General features: G+C 37.3%; 1 protein-coding gene and 1 pseudogene across 1 annotated transcript; one reads left to right on the top strand and one right to left on the bottom strand.

Moving 5' to 3' along the window:
• Positions 1 to 287: 287 nt before the first annotated feature.
• Positions 288 to 5,533, bottom strand: SERPINB4 (serpin family B member 4). Its single transcript, NM_001168914.1, is given in 7 exon segments — positions 288 to 692; positions 1,453 to 1,608; positions 1,887 to 2,029; positions 3,123 to 3,240; positions 3,724 to 3,852; positions 5,115 to 5,171; positions 5,369 to 5,533. Coding segments are annotated over 7 exon segments (1,173 nt in total).
• Positions 5,534 to 7,184: 1,651 nt separating this feature from the next.
• LOC116268487 lies at positions 7,185 to 18,088 on the top strand (annotated as a pseudogene).
• Positions 18,089 to 21,993: the final 3,905 nt, after the last annotated feature.

Below are 21,993 nucleotides of genomic sequence, written 5' to 3'. Positions count from 1 at the left end.
TCACAAACAGAATTACATTTCAAATTTAGAAGATACAGTATTAAATTATTCATCCTATCTTGGACATTTTTCCTCACGGAGAATTCTTCTGGAAGAAAATGTAGGTTTATATGTGTTCTTATAAAGAGAAAGAAAGAAAGGCATACTATTTCAATCATTAAATTCTTGATGATGACTATGAGATTGAAAAGAAATATGAGTGAAGAGAATCTGTTGTTGCCAGCAATGAGTTTACCAGAACACCTCCAGGCGAACATTTTCCAAATGGAGTGACAGACTAATTGCATCTAAGGGGATGAGAATCTGCCAAAGAAGAGGATGCTGTTGGTCTTATTTTGCCTGATGAAGAATAGGAAAGGGTGATTACAATGGAACTCTTCATTAGTTAAAAGAGGTGATGAAAACTCTGTTACTACAGCAGTGGCAGCTGCAGCCTCTGCTCCCTCCTCAGTGACCTCCACAAAGGCCCTGTGTAGGACTTCAGATACCGTGAGACCGCGGCTCCCGGTCATGCCTGAGAGGTCTGCATCCCCATTGAAGAGATCCACCATTCCCATGTTTCTCAACGTGTCCTTGAGGTCATAGCTCTCTTCCACTTTGAACCGAGGCAAGTGTAAATCCACATGTGCCTCTCTCATATTCTGCAAACTTGTCCATTCCAACAATTTCTCAGCAGTGAGTTTCTCTTCAAGCTATACAAATGGAAAAAAGAAACTGATATGACTAACTATCGATCTCTAATACACCTTAACAATGAGTTGACTATGTGGAGTATCTTTATTTTGGCAATAATGTGAAATACAGAAGGTTCATTATTAGATATTATTTGAATAGGAAAAATATGAGTCCTGAATATATCAATACACTGAATTATATGTGTATATGTAAATATATGTATCTAAAAACGGAATCATGTTTTTATGTATATGTAATGTGTGCATATGTATGCATACAAATGTATAATACATATGTAAAATATGATTACAATATTTTGTATACAATGAACTGTATATATCACTATTTCTTGTGCCAACAGCTTACTACATGTGTCAATTTTTAATAGGTTCATCTTATTTTTCTGTATATATTATTTAGTATACATTGCAATTATTGTATATACCCTAAATCTCTATTCCCTTTTTTACTTGGTGTATTTGTAAACTTTCCTCACATTGCTATGTATTTCTCCCAGTCAAGTTTAAATTGCTGCATAATAATATCATCAAATTGATATATTATGCATGTAACTCTAATAAATTAATAATTAATTAAGCCTTCAGTTTGTGTCAGGCCCTATGCTTAAATATTTGTAATATGAAGGTGAGTAATCATTCCTCACTTTGAATTTTTCATTATTTTGAGGAAATTTGGTCACAAGTTTTTACCTTGCTTAAACTTGGTATCTTTGGAAAAAAGTCAGGCAGTAGAAGAGTTGTAGATGCAAGTTTTTACCTTCTGCAGACCATTGATTTCATTCGGCAGCAGCACAATCATGCTTAGATCTTTGCCTTTGTATGGTATTTCCAGTACCTTGGCCTGTACATCCTCCAGCAAGGCAAAATTGAAGGACTTGTTTTGCCTCATCATCTGTACAGACTTGTATGTATTCTGCAATAAATCAATGTGTCCAACAAATACCAAGTGAGACACAAGACAGAAAAGATAATATTATTGAGATATCAACACATCCTTCTTCTAAGACATAACCCAAGAATTTAATGAGTTAGAGACAAAAGTTTCTTCAGGTATTTCTTACTAAATAAAGTTATAAGACTAAAACAACAAAATAACAGACATGATAAATTTTATTTTTTACTTGTACATTCCATCAGCAATGTTTAAATTTATTAACATATTATATTATATAAATAAAATATAGACAATACCTTGTTTGGCCAAAATTTTTCCTCTTTAGTATTTTCTTTATTAAATTTATTTTGCCATTGACCCTTGAAATAGATTGCGTTCACAAGAACCAGTGTGGTATCGTTGCCAATACTTCCACCAGGAAGTAGGTTTTTAATTTTTTCTGCAAGAGAAAGAATAAAAGAGTCTTTTATACAAGGTACAAATGGTTTGTCTGGAAGATGCTTTGCAAATGTTCGTGACTGATCATTAATTATTCACCCAAATCCTTACTTGAGACTCACTGACTTTGATCTTTGAATTATTAGACTCACTGACCAATGGTTCACCATATGCAGCTTTCTTTCAGGCTCAGTCGGATAAAGTTACCTTGACGGAGACATCACTTCTTGTGATAGAGAAGGAGTTTAGGTTCTCTGTGTATGAGAGACTCTAGTCATCTGATTTGGAATACTGACACACTGATTTTATCTACTCTTTCAACACATCTTTCCTTTCTCCCTTCCTCCTCTTCCGATTATTTTTCTTTTAACTATGGGGTCCTGAATCAGAGGATGTAGGCCCTAACTGCTTTTTAGGACAAGTGATATGAGCTCTGTAATATGAAACACATGTCCTGTGCTGTCAGACACTACTTCCTGGGGTATCTTCCTATTCACTCTCATGTTGAGTTGCTGTAAGTTTGGCCTGTAATGAGAGGTGGGAGGTAGGAAAGATGTCTATGGAATGGAGGCTTTGTTAAGCTCTTTGCCCTTGATGGAGAAGACAGCTGTGATAATCCCTGCAGAACGTGCGGTTAGAGATGTGGTCCAGGCAGCTCCAGTTCAGATGGCAAAAGGATGACTTACCGGAGAGCTGCTTGTTTCCCAATTAGTAAAGGAGAAGGGAGATGCTTTCTAATGTTTTCTTTTAAATATTCATCATAAAAAAATTGGTTCTGATTCAAAGTAAAGGACATGATCTCAAAATGGGCCTGAGTGGAGACAGGGGATCCACAAAGCTATTGTCATCCAGGAACATGAGCAAATAATTCTCCGGCTGTGTTTTCATCTAATTGGCTTCCTGTGATTTCCTCCTTGGCTCCCCGAGGCTCTCTTTATATTATTATTTGGAAAAACTCTTTATCTGGAGTGCCTTCTTCTGTCTTCCCTGCAAAGCCATCTCAATCCCCACCGCTGGTCCCCATGCAGTGTCAGGCACAGGGCTCACTCGCATAGGTTTCTCAAAGGTGTGTCTACCATGGGCGGCTCTCCTACCATTCGTTTGACTTTCCACCCAGGAGTTAATCTTCTTTCGACTTTCTTCTGGAGCCTTTGCAAAATCAACAGATTCTACACTGGTCTGGTATAATTTCTTGATGGCATCTAAATATTCCTTTGAGACATGAAGGAGGAAAGTAGGAATTAAGAGTAATTTATGTAACTCTATATTACTAAATTTAGTTATTTATAATTCTAGTAAGCCGAATCCAGAACCTGAACAGATGCAGTATCTCCTGTCCATGCGTATTTTTATACAGATGCCACGTAGGCAATGCAAAAGGGTAGTGTGGGCTGGCCCAAAAACAGGTCACTGAAGGTCAGTGCCGGTTTACTGATGGTGTCTTATTACTCACTCTACTACCCAACCTCCTCTTTTATTACAAGATTATCCCTAAATGCACACTTCACTGATGTCTTGTCAGGGTCTGGAACACTCCAGTGGGGGAGAGTTGTGGAAACGGAGCTAAAGCACTCTGAGTAAATGCTCCCCACTTGGGTCGGCCAGGCTCATCTGCCTTGCTTTCTTCCATTAGGCCACTCAGGGACACAGACACCAGGCTGCAGACGAAAGGTGGGTAGGTCAGGTGAAATTTACCTGTAAAAATTGAAACGTCTTTTCTCCGAAGAGCTTGTTGGCAATCTTCAGCTCATATGCATCAGTGGATTTGTTTAATTCAGTCAGAAGCTTTTGAAACTGGTGATGAACATTTCCTGACCTATCAACCTTCAAACGTCAAAAAAGCAGATCACTGAATTACTGCATCGGTGTAAATTCTAAACCCGTGCTAAGTCTGTTAGATCAGTTCCTAAAGGCTGGTATCCTCAATGATGACCTTTATGCTTATTCCCTGATACTTGGTGTATTTCACCTCAAATACTCTTCAAAATCTACCTTACGTTTGACTTCTTCCAGAAAATTCTTCCTGCACTAATGTACTCCAATCTTCTCTCTTCTGAACTAAAGATGCAGCACTGTCTACCATTGGGTTTTCCCCTTGTTGGCTTAAAGGGTTAGGTTTGGCTTCCCAGTTAAACTGTCAGTTCCTTAAGGACAAGGACCACATTACACTTCTAACAGACATCAAGAATATGAGTATATTTAAGTTTGGATATTTTAAATAGATTATGCCAGGAAGCCCTGTTATACCTGTTGGTAGTATCATCTTGTAAGACACACTGACTGATCTATGGCTCTTTCCTTATGATGGTCATTCTCTGCATGTGAGAACAGTGTGTGCCAGGTACATGGGTAAGAGCTTTACATGGGTAACTCTAAGTCTTTAGTTCAATTCAGATGTAAACAAGAAAGCTCAGAGAATAGAAAAAAAACTCTATTTATAGAGACATAAATTAGAAGTGCCAAGTTTTGAACCTAAGCCTGTTAAATCTAGAACCTCCTACTTTCCAGCAAAGCATTTCTCTCTATTAAGGCCCTAAACCAATATATTCCATAGCAATCATTTTCCAAAATAGACTTGTGCTTATTCCTCTTAATCTCATTAATGACTCAATTAAAATTAAATTATTTTTGCAATATTACTGTGATTAGTATGATTATAGCTATTTTATAATAATAATATTTATTATGACTTTATGGGCAAGACACTGTTGGAAATGTTTGCATGTATTTGCATGTATTGAGTCAGATTTTTTATTACCCTTAGTTTTCTAGGATAAGGTCACTAGGATTCTGAGCAATTGTGTCCTGCCATGTTCATCATTTGTGAAGAGCAAAGCTGCAATTTGAACCCACCCTATCCTGATCCAGACCTATGCTCTGAAGTACAGGGCTGACTGTCTTTCAGTAACGCAGAAACGAGGAATAATAATTATGTGCCATGAAATGCCAACCCACTCTGTATGTCTCAATCTTTTCATCCAGGCTTTCCCCTAAGAATGGCCTTTACTTAGTTTCTGTGAAGTTCCAGGTTTAAACTATGACCTGCTCAGGGATCTAAAGCTGAACCAAAGTGCTCTGTGACTCACATGATGTGTTGCAGCTTTTTCTGTGGTGTTCTCTGGGACTTGATCGAAGTGAAGAACCTGGAAGAGACATGAAGCGGGACAAGAAAACTTTACTCGAAAGATCTGTTTAAGTCAGTGGGTTCACAGTTACGGAAATTCCTGCTCAGCCCCCTGTGCTACCCATCAGGCCACCACATCTATTACCATCTGCATGCAAGCCGCCGGAACCACAGAGAGAAGCTGCAACAGGACAGAGTAATGAAGCTGATACCTACCTTGTTAATTTGTTGTGCAGTGTTGTCTTTGGCCCCTAAGAGGACCATCCCTAATGCTGATGTGATGCTGATAGGGGAATAGAAGGTGTTGTTCTTTTGTGATTTTCTGAACTGTTGGAACAGATCGAACATGAACTTGGTGTTAGCTTCCTGTAGGTGATTCATGTGAACTTCGATGATCTGACTCCTGGAAAACATCAGATTTTACAATGAATGACTTTAATAAATGCAGTGGTATTTTGCTGGTATGATTTTCTTAAAAGAAATGACATATCTGGGTTGTGAGATTTTGAAAAAAATTTTGGTTTCTTTTCTTATTTTTAGCATTTCAATGTACAGTATTGCTTATATTGAACATATTAATGTCCTAATTAAGAGGCTCACAAAATTACTGTTTTTAAAGACTATTGCAAATAAGTAATAGACCCTCTTTATCTTTCCTTCATTGCTGTGGTTGCACAGGGCCGGGTAGGAAGGCTTATAATGAATGCTAACAGGAGATTTTGTGGATCACATCCAACCAGCTCTTAAGAAGGTCTGACATTTCCAAGGCTTTGTGAAACACTAGGCACTCCTCTATTGTTCCTCAGGGTGCATGATTTACTTGGAACTAAGTAATTTACCTGCAAGGACAATCAGTGAAACTATATTTAATTATACCTGGCAGAATAAATTAAAACATAATCAGAGAGAGAATGCAGGAGATGCATGATATAGAACACAGTATCATTATTATTTTCAAAATAATTCATGTTATTAAGCTGGGTGGCAGAAGCACTTACCTGTATTTCCTAGAGGAAGGAGGCAGGCAGTGACTCTGTCCGAATGAAGGGTGAGATCTGGGTATGCCTCTCTCTTACCTCTCCTCTGTGGAGAAGACATTTCACAAGAAGGCTAACACTCCTTTTTAATCTACAGGGAAAAAATGCAAATACAAATCATCTTGTGCTCATTTGAAGCCGCAGGTGACTTTTCTTGCCTCTCCCTCTGCAGAAGATTTCCTAAACTAACCTCACACCTTGATGAGTGAAGAACATTTATGACAAAGGATCTACGATTACTGTTCTACTTCCTTTTTAGTCACCATAGGGAAAATGAGAAAATCAGCAATCACTGGCTCATTTTGAAATAATGTAGGTGACTTTCTATTGCCAATGAGAGAATAAGGTTAAATTCAATTTCCTCTCATTAATTTCAGCTCCTTTCAGCTGTATGCAACTCCGAATGTTAAAAAAAAAAAAGAAAAGAAAAAGCAATAAACAAAACAAACACAGAAAAAAAGAATATATTCTTTTCTTGGATGTTGCAGCTAATCTTCAAGGAATGCTTTGAACACAAACAACTAAAAGCTTATTCCTGTTTTTTCAATAGTTCTGAAAAGTTTTTATCGTCTGCATTTTCAGTAATTTATTTTCTGTATAACAAGGAATATAATTCTAATTTTAAGTCCAAAGAGATACCGAAGAAGTGTACTTCAGTATCTCATAGCATACTATGGAGAACAGGATTCTATTGCTTTCCTACTGAATATACTGAAATGATCACAGTAATCTCATGCCCTTTCAACCATCCCGGATGTTTTTCTTTGTTGGATAGAGTCAGTAGAAAGGATTATCTACCTTGCTAGGCTGATACGGTTTGCTGTCCCCACTGATCCTTGGTGTATCTACCAGAATTCCCATGTTGTTAGGAGAGGACCATGTGAGTAACTGAATCCTTTGGGGACGGTCTTTTCTGTCTTTATTCTGGAAATGGTCTAATAAGTCTCAGGAGATCTGATGGGTTTATCAGGGGTTTTTTTCTTTTGCTTCTTCCTCATTTTCTCTTGCTGCCACCATGTAAGAATAACTTTTGCCTCCCACCATGATTCGGAGGCCTCTCCAATCACATGGAAGTGTAAGTCCAATTAAGCCTCTTTCTCTTGCCAGTCTTGGGTATGTCTTTATCAGCAGCATGAAAACAGACTAATACACTGAGTTAACAGGCTAACACTGAGAAGAACAATTGAAACAAACGGGCCATTTTGAATGGCAGTTTTTAAATTTTTCATTTAAAAATGAAGCAGAAAAAGAAGTTGTTTGAACTGTCAGGATCACAACATTGCTCAGTGGTCCTACTATTTAGCACCTGGCTTCAGACTCATTCCAGTGTTTTCCCTGGAATATCTTGTAATCTGAAGAATGTCTGTGGCCAGAGAGAGGGTTGTTGTCCAAGGCCATTTAATCCAATATCTCCCTGACCACCAGAATAGAGGGCTGGTTTTCTTTTGTGAACTCCCCTTTTTATTAACATGTAATTTATATACCATCAGGTTCACCATTTTCAACTGTACAATTCAATGATTTTTAGTACATTCACAAAGTTGTGCTATCACCATCATCATCTCATTCCACAATAATTTCACTACTTCCAAAAGAAACCTTGTACTTCATTCTTCCCTCTCTCGAGACCCTGGAAACCACAAATCTACCTCTTGTTTCTATGGATTTGCCAATTCTAAACATTTCATATAAATAGAATCATACAGTATTTGTCCTTCTGTGACTGGCTTCTTTCATCTAGTATTATTGTCAAGGTTTGTCCATGTCCTTGCATGGATCAGCACGTCATTCCTTTTTGTGGCCGAATAATATTCCATGGTATGAATAGACCACATTTTCTTTGTTCATAACTAGATGGACATTTGTGCTGTTTCCATCTTTTTACTATTATGAATGATGATGCTCTGACCTTTCGTGAACATTTTTTTTTTTGCATGGCATATGTCTTCATTTCTTTTGAGTATAAACCTATAAATGAAACCGCTGGGTCATATGGTAACTCTAGGTTAACATTTTGAGAAAATGCCAGACTCTTCTCCATAGAATTCTACACAAGTGTGCATTCCAACCTACCATGAATAGAGTTCTGATTTCTCCACATCCTCCCCAACACTTGGTATTGTCATGGGCTCTTTTTAACACCAGCAGTGAGTTTGTTTTCTCAGCACATCACAAAATCAAGGGAGATTCATCTACAACAAGGTTCCAGAAATACATAGGATGGAAGTAGGGGCTGGACGGGAGAAAGGAAGCTGTGTTTCTAATCTGAACGTTTCTCACCTGCCTGTTCCCCAACCTCCAAGACATGCTGTTCTTAGGTCTCCTGTATCAATACATATGTTTTGAATCTCTGAATGAGATTGGGAGGTATAAGGTCCCTGATTTAGGTTGGGGAATAGACTAATGAGGTGTTGATGACTAAAAGGTCCAAAGATAGAAGAAAAAGAAACAAGAGGAAATATATGAGATGAAGAATTCCAAAAATGAATAATGGTCTTCTCAGCTAAATCTGCATCCAGGGCTATAAGACAAACATGGACCTTCCTCTATATGGATTAAGATGGGTTTACCTGGGTACCAAAGAGAAGGAATCTAACATCTCATAAGACAGAAGCAAGAAGCTCAGCCTGGGAATGGAGGGAAAAAAAGCAGGATAACAAGCTGAGATAAACTGGGGCTACAGGGGACCTACCTATGGAAGAGAATTTCAGACTATGGTTAAATCTTCTGAGATGCTGAGGTTTGTCATGAAGGTGGAACTTGAGGAAAGGTACTAACTGAAAATGACCAGGAGTTGGCTTAAATTTAGAGAAAGCTTGGATGAATTCAAATGAGAAATCATTTCAGGCATTTTTTTCTGTTCCTAAAAACTGCTCCTGGTGTGTGATAGGGAAGCTAGATAGGACATATCCTGATGTGTGACATGGGACATATCCTGATGTCATATATTGTGACAGAGAACTCAGGAATTCCAAGAAGTTTTTGCATATGAACACTTGCCAACTTATGTCTCTTGGCATTTCATAAACATACGTCAACTTCATTGGCTCCAGAATCCAGAAATTAAAAACAAATTATCAATGGGAAATTACACTTTCAGGAAATCTCCTGTCATTCCTAATGCCTTTATAGATTGGTTAAGAAACATCTCCTAGATTTTCCTGGACCTCACTTCCTTATGAAGGCTGTAAAGTTTTCTCAGCTGTGTTAAGTTACAAATTATAGAGAACATTTTATTTATTGTTTCTTAACTATGTGCTTGTGCTTATCTATAGGGAAACTGGTCAGTGGAGGAGATTTTTCAAGCATCAAATAACAGAATATATGCCAACTACTGTATTCCCAAGGATCTCTCTACAGATATAGATATGTATATTTTGAACAACCTGAGAACAAGATTAACTAGCTTTCCTTGTTTAGTTTTCATGAGGGGAAAACAACTCCAGTAAGGTTTGAAAAGAAGAGAAGGAAATAGTCTCATATGTAACTACAGTTCTTACATAGGTAAGAAACAATAAATAAATGTTCTTTCATTTGTAAGTTAAGAACGCTGAGAAAACTTTACAACCTTCAGAAGGAAGTGAGGTCCAGAAAAGTCTAGGAGATATTTCTCAACCAATCTATAAAGGCATTAGTAATGACAGGATATTTCCTGAAAGTGTAATTTCCCATTGAGGATTTGTTTTTAATTTCTGGATTCCTGGAGCCAATGAAGTTGGCATATGTTTATGAAATAGTGAGAGACATAACTTGGCAAGTGTTCACATGAAACAACTTCTTGGAATTCCTGAGTTCTCTATATGGCAATATACGACATCAGGATATGTCCCATCTCTCACATCAGGATATGTCCTGTCTAGCCTGCCCATCACATACCAGGAGTACTTTTTAGGAACAGAAGAAAAATGTCTGATGCCTGACGTGATTTCTCATTTGAATTCATCCAAGCTTTCTCTAAATTTAAGCAAACTCCTGGTCATTTTCAGTTAGTACCTTTCCTCAAGTTCAACCTTCATGACAAACCTCAGCATCTCAGAAGATTTAGCCATAGTATGAAATTCTCTTCCATAGATATGTCCCCTGTAACCCCAGTTTGTCTCAGCTTGTTATCCTGTTTTTTTCCCCTCCATTCCCAGGGTTGAGCTTCTTGCTTCTGTCCTAGGAGATGTTAGATTCCTTCTCTTTGGTACCCAGGTAAACCCATCCTACTCCGTGTAGAGGAAGGTCCATTTTCATCTCATGGCCCTGGATGCAGACTCAGCTGAGAAGACCATTATTCATTTTTGGAATTCTTCATCTCGTATATTTTCTCTTGTTTCTTTTTCTTCTATCTTTGGACTTTTTAGTTCATCAACACCCCATTAGTCTATTCCCCAACTTAAATCAGGGAACTTATGCCTCCCAATCTCATTCAGAGACTCGAAACATATGTATTGATACAGGAGACCTAGGAAGAGTATGTCTTGGAGGTTGGGGAAACAGGCAGGTGAGAAACGTTCAGATTGGAAACACAGCTTCCTTTCTCCCGTCCAGCCCCTACTTCCATCCTATGTATTTCTGGAACCTTGTTGTAGATGATTCTCCCTTGATTTTGTGATGTGCTGAGAAAACAAACTCACTGCTGGTGTTAAAAAGGGCCCATGACAATACCAAGTGTTGGGGAGGATGTGGAGAAATCAGAACTCTATTCACAGTAGGTTGGAATGCACACTTGTGTAGAATTCTATGGAGAAGAGTCTGGCATTTCCTCAAAATGTTAACCTAGAGTTACCATATGACCCAGCGGTTTCATTCATAGGTTTATACTCAAAAGAAAGGAAGACATATGCCATGCAGACAAAATGTACATGAAAGGTCAGAGCACCATTATTCATAATAGTAAAAGGATGGAAACAACACAAATGTCCATCAACTTATGCATGAAGAAAATGTGGTGTATTCATACAATGGAATATTATTCGACCACAAAAAGGAATGATGTACTGATCCACGCAACAACATGGACAAACCTTGAAAACAATACTAGATCAAAGAAGCCAGTCACAAAAGGACATACTGTATGATTCCATTTATATGAAATGTTTAGAATAGGCAAATCCATAGAAACAGGAGGCGGATTCCTGATTTCCAGGGTCTCAAGAAAGGGAAGAATGAAGTACAAGGCTCTGGAAACAATGGCACAGGAAAGACAGGTGCCCGTGATTCAATTACCTCCACCTGGGTCCCTCCAACAGCATGTGGAAATTCTGGTAGATACAATTCAAGTTGAGATTTGGGGGGGGAACACAGCCAAACCATATCACTCAGCAAGGTAAATAACTTTCTCACTGACTCTATGCAACCGAAAACATCTGGGATGGTTGTAAGGGGCACGGGAGTTGACTGTAGGATCACTGCCAAGGCAGAGCATTCAGGAGAAGGCAATAGAATCCTGTTCTTCATAGTATGCTATGAGATACTGAGGTATACTTCTTCAGTATCTCTTTGGACTTAGAATTAGCACTATATTCCTTGTTATACAGATAATTACTAAGAAATTCATGGGATAACAAAAACTTTCAGAACTGAAAAACAGGAAATGTAAGCTTTGTAGTTGTTTGGTATTCAAAGTATGCCTAAAAGACAATGCAACATCCAAGAAAAGAATAGTGGGGTTTTTTTGTTCTTTTTTTTTTTTTTTTTGGTTTTTTTGTTTGTTTGTTTGTTTTACAGCTGGAGTAGAATACAAAGGGATGGAGTTGAAACAAATGAGGGGAAATTGAAATTCTAACCTTATTCTCATTTATATTAGAAAGGCACCTACAGGTATTTCAAATGAGCCAGTGATTGCTGATTTGCATTTTTATTTTTTCCCTATAGATTAAAAAGGAAGTACAATGTTAGAACAGTAATCATGTCCTTTGTCATAAATTTTCATACTTACAAAGGTGAGTGTTAGCCTGCTTGTGAAATCTAAAGTTGAGTAACTTCAAATGCTAACCACAGAGGGAGAGGCAGCAAGAGGAGAGGCATAAATTCAGGATCTCACCCTTCATTCCACAAACAGGCTCTCTGCCCACGTCTCCTTCCTCTAGGAACACAGGTAAGTGCTTCAAGCCACTCCAGCTTAATAACATGAATTATTTTTGAGAATAATAATGACACTGTGTTCTATATTATGCATCTCCTGCATTCTGCCTGATTATATTTTACTTATTCTGCCAGGGCAAAATTAAAATATCTGTTTCATCTGATTTGTCCTTTATCTAAATTGTTTCATTCCAAGTAAACCAAGTGCACTTTTAGGAACACAGAGGGAGAGTGCCTTGCAGCCATAGAGCCTTGAAGGAGACGTCAGGAACACATCTTAAGAGCTGGTTGGATGTGATCCACAGAGGTCTCCTGTTAGCATTCATTATAAAGCCTTCCTACCTGGCCCCAGTGTAACCAGCAATGAAGGAAAGATAAAGAGGGTCTATTACTTATTTGCAATAGTCTTTAAAAACAGTAATTTTGTGAGCCTCTTAATTAGGACATTAATATGTTCAATATAAGCACATTGTAGAAAGATTGAAATGCTAAAAATAAGAAAAGAAAAACTTTAAATGTCAAAATCTCACAACCCAGATATGTCATTTCTTTAAGAAAATCATACTACAAAATACCACTGCATTTATTAAAGTCATTCTGACAGGAATCTGATGCTTTTCCAAGAGTCCAGATCACATCGAGTTCACCATGAATTCACTCAGTGAAGCCAACACCAAGTTCATGTTCGATCTGTTCCAACAGTTCAGAAAATCACAAAAGAACAACACCTTCTATTCCCCTATCAGCATCGCAACAGCATTGGGGATGGTCCTCTTAGGGGCCGAAACCTTACTGCACAACAAATTAACAAGGTGGAAATTATCAGCTTCTTCGCCCGTCCTGTTGCAGCTTCTCTGGTTCGGCGGCTTGCATGCAGATGGTAATAGATGTGGTGGCCTGATGCGTGCCTGGGGGGCTGAGCAGGAGATTTCACGTAACTGTGAACCCGCTTAACTTAAACAGATCTTTGATAAAGTTTTCTTGTCAGCTTCATGTCTCTTCCAGGTTCTTCGCCGATCAAGTAGAGAACACACCACAGAAAAAGCTGCAACACATCCGCATTAGTCACAGAGCACTGGTTCAGCTTTAGATCCCTGAGCAGGTCATAGTTTAAACCTGGAACTTCACAGAAGTAAGTAAAGGTACATTCTTAGGGAAAGCCTGGATGAAAAGATGGAACATACTGGAATGGGTTGTATTTCATGGCACATAGTATTATTCCTCGTTAGTTACTGAAGACAGTTAGCCCTGTGCTTCAGAGCATAGGTCTGGATCAGGATATAGGCTAGGTTCAAACTCCAGCTTTGCTCTTCACAAATGGTGAACAGGAGCATGACACAACTGCTCAGAGTCCCAGTGACCTCATCCCAGAAAAGTAGGGGTAATAAAAAATCTGACTCAATACATGCAAATACATGCAAATATTTATAACAGTGCCCTGCCCATAAAAAGTCATAATAAATGTTATTGTTATTATAAAATAGCTATAATTATACTAATCACAAAAATGTTACAAAAATACTTTAATTTTAATTGAGTCATTAATGAGATTAAGAGGAATAGGCACAAGTCCAAGTATATTTTGGAAAATGATTTCTATGGAATATATTGGTTTAGAGACTTAATAGTGCAAAATGCTTCCTGGAAAGTAGAAGTTTCTAGATTTAACAGGCTTAGGTTCAAAACGTGGCATTTCTAATTTACGTCTCTATAAAGAGGTTTATTTTCCATTCTCTGAGCTTTCTTATTTTCACCCGAATTGAACTAAAGAATTAGAGTTACCCATGTAAAGTCCTTAGCCATCTACCTGACACACACAGTTGTTACTTGCAGAGAATGACAATCATGAGGAAAGAACCATAGATCAGTCATTGTGTCTTACAAGATGATACCACCAACAGGTATAACAGGGCTTCCTGGCATAATCTATTTAAGATATCAAACTTCAACATACTCATATCCTTGATGGCTGTTAGAAGTGAAATATGGTCCTTGCCCTTAAGGAGCTGAGAGTTTAACTGGGAAACTAAACCTAACCCTTTAACCCAACAAGGAGAAAATCAGTGGTAGACAGTGCTGCATCTTTAGTTCAGAAGAAAAAGATTGGAGTACATTAGTGCGGAAAAATTTTCTGGGAAGAAGTCAAAGCGTAAGGTAGATTTTGAAGAGTATTTGAGGTGAAATACACCAAGTATCAAGGGAATAAAAGCATAAAAAGGTCATCCGTAGAGACTACCAGCCTTACAAGGAACTGATCTAACAGACTTAGCACAAGGTTTAGAATTTACACCCGATGCAGTAATTCAGTGATCTCTGCTTTTTGGCGTTTGAAGGTTGATAGGTCAGGAAATGTTCATCACCAGTTTCAAAGCTTCTGACTGAATTAAACAAATCCACTGATGCATATGAGCTGAAAGATTGCCAACAAGCTCTTGAGGAGAAAAGACGTTTCAATTTTTTACAGGTAAATTTCGTTCAGCCTACCCACACCTTCGTCTGCAGCCTGGTGTCTGTGTCCCTAGTGGCCTAATGAAGAAAGCAAGGCAGATGAGCCTGGCCCGACCCAAAGTGAAATTTACTCGGAGTGCTTTGTCGTTTCACAACTCTCCCCACTGGGTGTTCCAGACCCTGACAAGACATCAGTGAAGTGTGCATTTAGGGATAATCTTGTAATAAAGAGGAGGTTGGGTAGTAGAGTGAGTAATAAGACGCCATCCAGTAAGCCGGCACTGACCTTCAGTGACCTGTTTTTGGGCCAGCCACACTACCCTTTTGCATTGCCTACGTGGCATCTGTATAAAAATATGCATGGACAGGAGATACTGCATCTGTTCGGGTTCTGGATTAGAGCACTAGGGTATAAATAACTAAATTTAGTAATATAGGTTCATAAATTACTCTTATTCCTACTTTCCTCCTTCATGTCTCAAAGGAATATTTAGATGCCATCAAGAAATTATACCAGACCAGTGTGGAATCTGTTGATTTTGCAAAAGGCTCAGAAGAAGTCGAAGAAGATTAACTCCTGGGTGGAAAGTCAAGCGAATGGTAGGAGAGCAGCCCATGGTAGACACCTTTGAGAAACCTATGCGAGTGAGCCCTGTGCCTGACACTGCATGAGGGACCAGCGGTGGGGATTGAGATGGCACAGGGGAAGACAGAAGAAAGGCACTCCAGATAAAGTTTTCAAATAATAATATAAAAGAGCCTCGAGGAGCCAAGGAGGAAATCTGGGAAGCCAATTAGATGAAAACACAGCCGGAGAATTATTTGCTCATGTTCCTGGATGACAATAGCTTTGTGGATCCCCTGTCTCCACTCAGGCCCATTTGAGATCATGTCCTTTACTTTGAATCAGAACCAATTTTTTTATGATGAATATTTAAAGAAAACATTAGAAAGCATCTCCCTTCTCCTTTACTAGTGGAAACAAGCAACTCCGATGAAGTCATCCTTTGCCATCTGAACTGGAGCTGCCTGGACCCGCATCTCTAACGCCGTTCTGGGGATTATCACAGCTGTCTTCTCCATCAAGGGCAAAGAGCTTAACAAAGCCTCCATTCCATAGACATCTTTCCTGCCTCCCACCTCATTACTGAGCCAGAGCTTACAGCAACTCAACATGAGTGAATGGGAAGATACCCCAGGAAGTAGTGTCTGACAGCACAGGACATGTGTTTCATATTACAGAGCTCATATCCACTTGTCCTAAAAGCAGTTAAGACCTCATCCTCTGATTCAGGACCCCATAGTTAAAAGAAAAATAATGGAAGAGGAGGGAGGGAGAAAGAGGAAAGATGTGTTGAAAGAGTAGATAAAATCAGTGTGTCAGTATTCCCAAATCAGATGACTAGAGTCTCATACACAGAGAACCTAAACTCCTTCTCTATCACAAGTGATGTCTCCGTCAAAGATAGCTTTATCGACTGAGCCTGAAGAAAGCTGCATATGGTGAACCATTGGTCAGTGAGTCTAATAATTCAAAGATCAAAGTCAGTGAGTCTCAGAAGTAAGGATTTGGGTGAATAATTAATGATTGATCACGAACATTTGCAAAGCATCTTCCAGACAAACCATTTTGTACCTTGTATAAAGACTCTTTTTATTCTTTCTCTTGCAAGTAAAATTAAAACCTACTTCTGGTGGAAGTATTGTATGATACCACACTGAAAAGTTCTTGTGAGCATAATCTATTTCAAGGGTCAATGGCAAAATAAATTTAATAAAGAAAATGCTAAAATTTGGCCAAACAAGGTATTGTCTATATATTTTGTTTATATATTATAATATGTTAATAAGGATTTATTTGGCACGATGGAATGTACAAGTAAAAATAAAATTTATCATGTCTGTTGTTTTTGTTGTTTTAGTCTTATAACTTTATTTAGTAAGAAATACCTGAAGAAACTTTGTCTCTAACTCATTAAATTCTTGGGTTATGTCTTAGAGAAGGATGTTGATATCTCAATAATACTATCTTTTTTGTCTTGTGTCTCACTTGGTATTTGTTGGATGCATTGATTTAGTGCAGAATACACACAAGTCTGTACAGATGATGAGGCAAAATGAGTCCTTTAATTTTGCCTTGCTGGAGGATGTACAGGCCAGGTACTGGAAATACCATACAAGGCAAAGATCTAAGCATGATTGGTGCTGCTGCCGAATGAAATCAATGGTCTGCAGAAGGTAAAAACTTGCATCTACAAACTCTTCTACTGCCTGACTTTTCAAAAGATACCAAGTTTAAGTAAGGTAAAAACTTGTGACCAAATTTCCTCAAAATAATGAAAAATTCAAAGGGAGGAATGATTACTCACCTTTATATTACAAATATTTAAGCATAGAGACCCTGACACAAGCTGAAGGCTTAATTGATTATTAATTGATTTAGAGTTACATGCATAATATATCAATTTGATGATATTTACATGCAGCAATTTAAACTTGACTGGGAGAAATACATAGCAATGTGAGAAAGTTTACAAATACACTAAGAAGTATAAAAGGAATAGAGATTTAGGGTATATCTGATAATTGCAATGTATACTAAATAATGCATACAGAAAAATAACCTGAGCCTATTAAAATTGACACATGTAGTAAGCTGTTGGCACAAAAATGATGATATATACAGTTCATTGTATACAAAATATTATAATCATATTTTACATATGTATTATACATTTGTATACATACATATGCACACATTACATATACATAAAAACATTATTCCGTTTTTAGATACATATATTTACATATGCATATATAATTCAGTGTATTGATATATTCCGGAGACTCATATTTTTCCTATTAGAATAATATCTAATAATGAACCTTCTGTATTTCACATTATTGCCAAAATAAAAGATACTCCACATAGTCAACTCATTGTTAAGGTGTATTAGAGATCGATAGTTAGTCATATCAGTTTCTTTCCATTTTGTATAGCTTGAAGAGAAACTCACTGCTGAGAAATTGGAATGGACAAGTTTGCAGAGATATGAGAGAGCACATGTGGATTTACACTTGCCTGGGTTCAAAGTGGAAAGAGCTATGACCTCAGGACGTTGAGAAACATGGGAATGGTGGATCTCTTCAATGGGGATGCAGACCTCTCAGGCATGACTAGAACCCGCGGTCTCACGGTATCTAAAGTCCTACACAAGGCCTTTGTGGAGGTCACTGAGAGGCCGGAGGCTGCAGCTGCACGCTGTAGTAACAGAGGTTTACATCACCTCTTTTAACTAATATGAAGAGTTCCATTGTAATCACCCTTTTCCCTGTCTTCATCAGGCAAAATAAGACCAACAGCATCCTCTTCTTTGCTTGAATTCTCATCCCTTAGATGCAATTAGTCTGTCACTCCATTTTGGAAAATGTTCACCTAGAGGTGTTCTGAGTAAACTCATTGCTGGCAACAACAATTCTCTTCCTCATATTTCTTTTCAATCTCATAGTCATCATCAAAATTTAATGATTGAAATAGTATGCCTTTCTTTCTTTCTCTTTATAAGAACATATAAACCTTCATTTCTTCCAGAAGAATTCTGCGTGAGGAAAAATGTCAAGACTCACGATGAATAATTTAATACTGTATCTTCTAAATTTGAAATATGTAATTCTGTTTGTGACCTGTTTTAAATGGACCAAGCCAAATCATACTTTCTCTTCACACTTAGCAACCTAGAAACCCATTTCTTTGAATGTGGTTGATACACCACAAATCGCCTAACTACGTTTCTAAATTTTGTGATTCTATAAAAATGCATCATCAATAAAATAATGACTTACTTAAATCATTTTTGCTTCTTTTTCTCTCAGGAAAGGAAGTGTCCCACTTATACGTAGGAAAGATAATTTAGAAATATATTAATCATATACAAAGAAAATTCAAAACCAAGAGAGTAGTTCATGACCAGCCTGGGATAGAAGGCAGATCCTCAGAACTTGAGGAGCCTTGTAAACCATTAGAAACTTTCTATTTTATGCTAAAAGGGATAAGCTCATTAGAGGCTTTGATTGTTTGATTGTTTATTTGTCAAAGAGGGGGATAAAATTATATCTGCATCTTGAAAATACACTAATATCAATGGATAAGAAGAAAGAACAGTGTGGTTACCGTATATAAATTAGGAAACCATTAGAGTATTGGGAGTGGAAATGGAGAGAAAGAAATGGCCTGGGAAATTATTTAGAAAGTAATAGTTGCAGAAAGACATCTAAGATTCTGACCTAGCCAACTGGTTGCATGGAAGAAAATGTTGTTGCTGTTGTTGCTATTGCTGTTGTTGTTTAAGACAGACTCTCGCTCTGTCGCCAGGCTGGAGTGCAATGGCATGATCATGGCTAACTTGCAACCTCCACCACCCAGGTTCAAGCGATTCTCCTGCCTCAGCCTCCTGAGTCGCTGGGACTCCAGGCGTGTGCCACCACTCCCAGCTGATTTCTGTATTTTCAGTAGAGACAGGGTTTCATCATGTTGGCAAGGATTATCTCAATCTGTTGACCTCATGATCTGCCCCTCTTGGCCTACCAACATGCTAGGATTACAGGCGTGAGTCACCGTGCCTGTCCAATGTTGTTGTTTTTGACAGAAAAAAAAACATCATGGGTTTAAGTTTGTACTTACTGAATTTGAGGTACTTTTAAGATTCAAATGGATTTGTCTGACAGGCACTTGAAGATACTAGTCTAAATCTCAGAAACAGAATATGATCTGAAACTCTAAATTTGTGATATTCAATATAAATACTTTAGAGTTATTGGGATAAGTACAGTAATTGTAGCTAAAAGCAAAGATAAGATCCTAGGGAGAAAGGATAAAGTTAGAAGAAAGAAGAATCTAGAATTGACCTTGAAGGATATCAGTATGTGTAAAGATCAGGAATTGATCATTTTTATTTTCCAGAAAGTAGCTTTTCTTAGGGTTCCATATTTACTCCCACAGATTCTTCCCAGTCAGTACTGAATCCTACCTGGTTTCATAAAAATAAGTTTTAGAGAATTTGAACAAGGTTGAAGTTTTCTTCAGCAAGAGTCAGCAGTCCAGGATTAAGGCAGAGGAAACAAATGTTTCACCACTTAACTATGAGACTTGGTCAAGTTGCGGAGGGAATTGACAGACTAGCCAGAGAGTGTATAACATGAACAATCTGTTCAGTGAATGGAGCTGGGGAAGGAAAGCAAAGAAGGATGTGGTAGTCTTGAAGAATAGATGTACATTACAATACTTACTGAGGTCAAATAAGGACGGTATTGAGTTTATGAGAAATATGAAGAGGTCAGAAGTTTGGGCCAGGATCTATGATTTTGAAGTGTACTTTAAAATGATAAATTGTAAGGAATCGTGAAGCTCAAATTCTTTCCAAAAGGTGAGAATTAATTTCTAATGATTCAGTGAAGCTGAAAATGGTACAGTGGATAGTTTTGAAGAACTGATTGTTAGAATCACTGGACTGTATTTTTCAACAATTATTAATTTTTCTGAGTTTAAAAGAAGGGACTTTATAATAATGAAAATGTTAAGACAAAGGTTCATAAGCATTAGAGTCTTATAGAGGAGAGGGCATACTTAATATTTTGTTAGGAGAATTGAAATGTTTACATACATTCTAGGCCCACGAGAAAACCAGTTGCACCTGCATTGTAACCATCTGCAAGAGACACTGAAGGGAAAGCCAAATGTTTTGTTTTGATTTTCTAAATAATGAATTAAAGTCTATTGAATAAAACAGCATACGAGTACCTGCTGATATAAAATACATAACTAAATTAAAATTTTGATAAGAAATGCACATTTTAAATGCTTTCAAAACTCCTGCCCATGGAATGCCACTTTGTACCAATTATGATGGCCAAAATTAAAACTGAAAATACTAGGCCATTGCAAGTTTTGAAAATAACGTGAAGAAACTGGAACTCTCGCACACTGCTGATGGAAATACAATAGGTGCAACCACGTTGGAAAACACTCTTAAATCATTAATCTATACGCTTAAATTTTTTTTAAATGAATTATGCCTCTGTAAAATTGACTTAAAAAAGGTAAAAGAGAATTCTCCAAAACACACATCTTTAGGTGAAAAAAAATCTTCTTCATTAAATGTTGTTTTTAATGTATTTTTAATTAATAACAACTGTACACATTTATGTTGTAAAACATGTTGTTTTGAAATATGTATATATAGTAGAATGAGTCAGTAGAGCTAATTTATATATACATTACCTCACATAATTTTTTGTGGTAAGAACACTGCAAGTCTACTCTATTGGCAATTTTCAAAAATAAAATGCATTAATTATAGTCACCATGTTGTACAATAGACCTCCTGAACTTATTTCTCCTGTTTAACTGAAATTTGTATCCTTCAACCAACATCTCCTCAATTCCCTCTCACACCCCAGCTCATGGTAGCCACAATTTTACTCTTTATTTATATGAGTTCGACTTTTCTAGATTCCGCATATAAGAGAGATCGTGCAATATTTGTCTTTCTCTGCGTGGCTTATTTCACTCAACATAATGTTCTCCAGGTTTCCCATGCTGTCATAATTGACAGGATTTCCTTCCTTTTAGAGGCCAAATAGTAAGTGTTCTACTGTGCATGTATATAACACATTTTCCTCATCCAGTCATTCATTATTACTTACATGAGTTGATTCCATATTTTGATTATTGTGAATAATGCTTCAATGAACATGAGAATAAACATATCTTTCCAACATAACTGCTTTTATTTCCTTTGGAAGCACACTCAAAACTGGAATTACTAAATCATATGGTAGTTCTGTAGCTAATTTTCTGAAGAATCTTTATGATGTTTTCCATAATGTCTGTACTAATTTATAATCCAACCAACAGAGTAAAACAAGTCTTTTTCTGCAACATTCTTGTCAACACTTGTTATCATTTGTGTTTTTGACAAAAAGCCATTTTAACAGGAGTGAGATATCTCATTGTGGCTTTTTTTGAATTTTTTAAATGATTATTGACATTGCTTGTTTTCTATTCACAAATATCTGTTCAGATCATTGGCCTATTTTTAATTGGGTTATTTGTTTTATTGTTATTGAGTTGTTCCAGTTCCTTATGTGTTTTGGGTATTAATCTCTTTTGAGATATATGCTTTACAGACATTTTCTCCCATTTGTCTCTTCACTCTGCTGACTCTTATTTGTACAGAAGCCTTTTAATTTGACATAGTCTCATTTGTCTAATTTTGCTTTTGTTGCCTT

The sequence above is a fragment of the Papio anubis genome, chromosome 19 (genome assembly GCF_008728515.1).
Source record: "Papio anubis isolate 15944 chromosome 19, Panubis1.0, whole genome shotgun sequence".
NCBI lineage: Eukaryota > Metazoa > Chordata > Mammalia > Primates > Cercopithecidae > Papio > Papio anubis.
The sequence above is the reverse complement of the archived record's forward strand: the minus strand, read 5'-3'. Positions and strand labels throughout refer to the sequence as shown.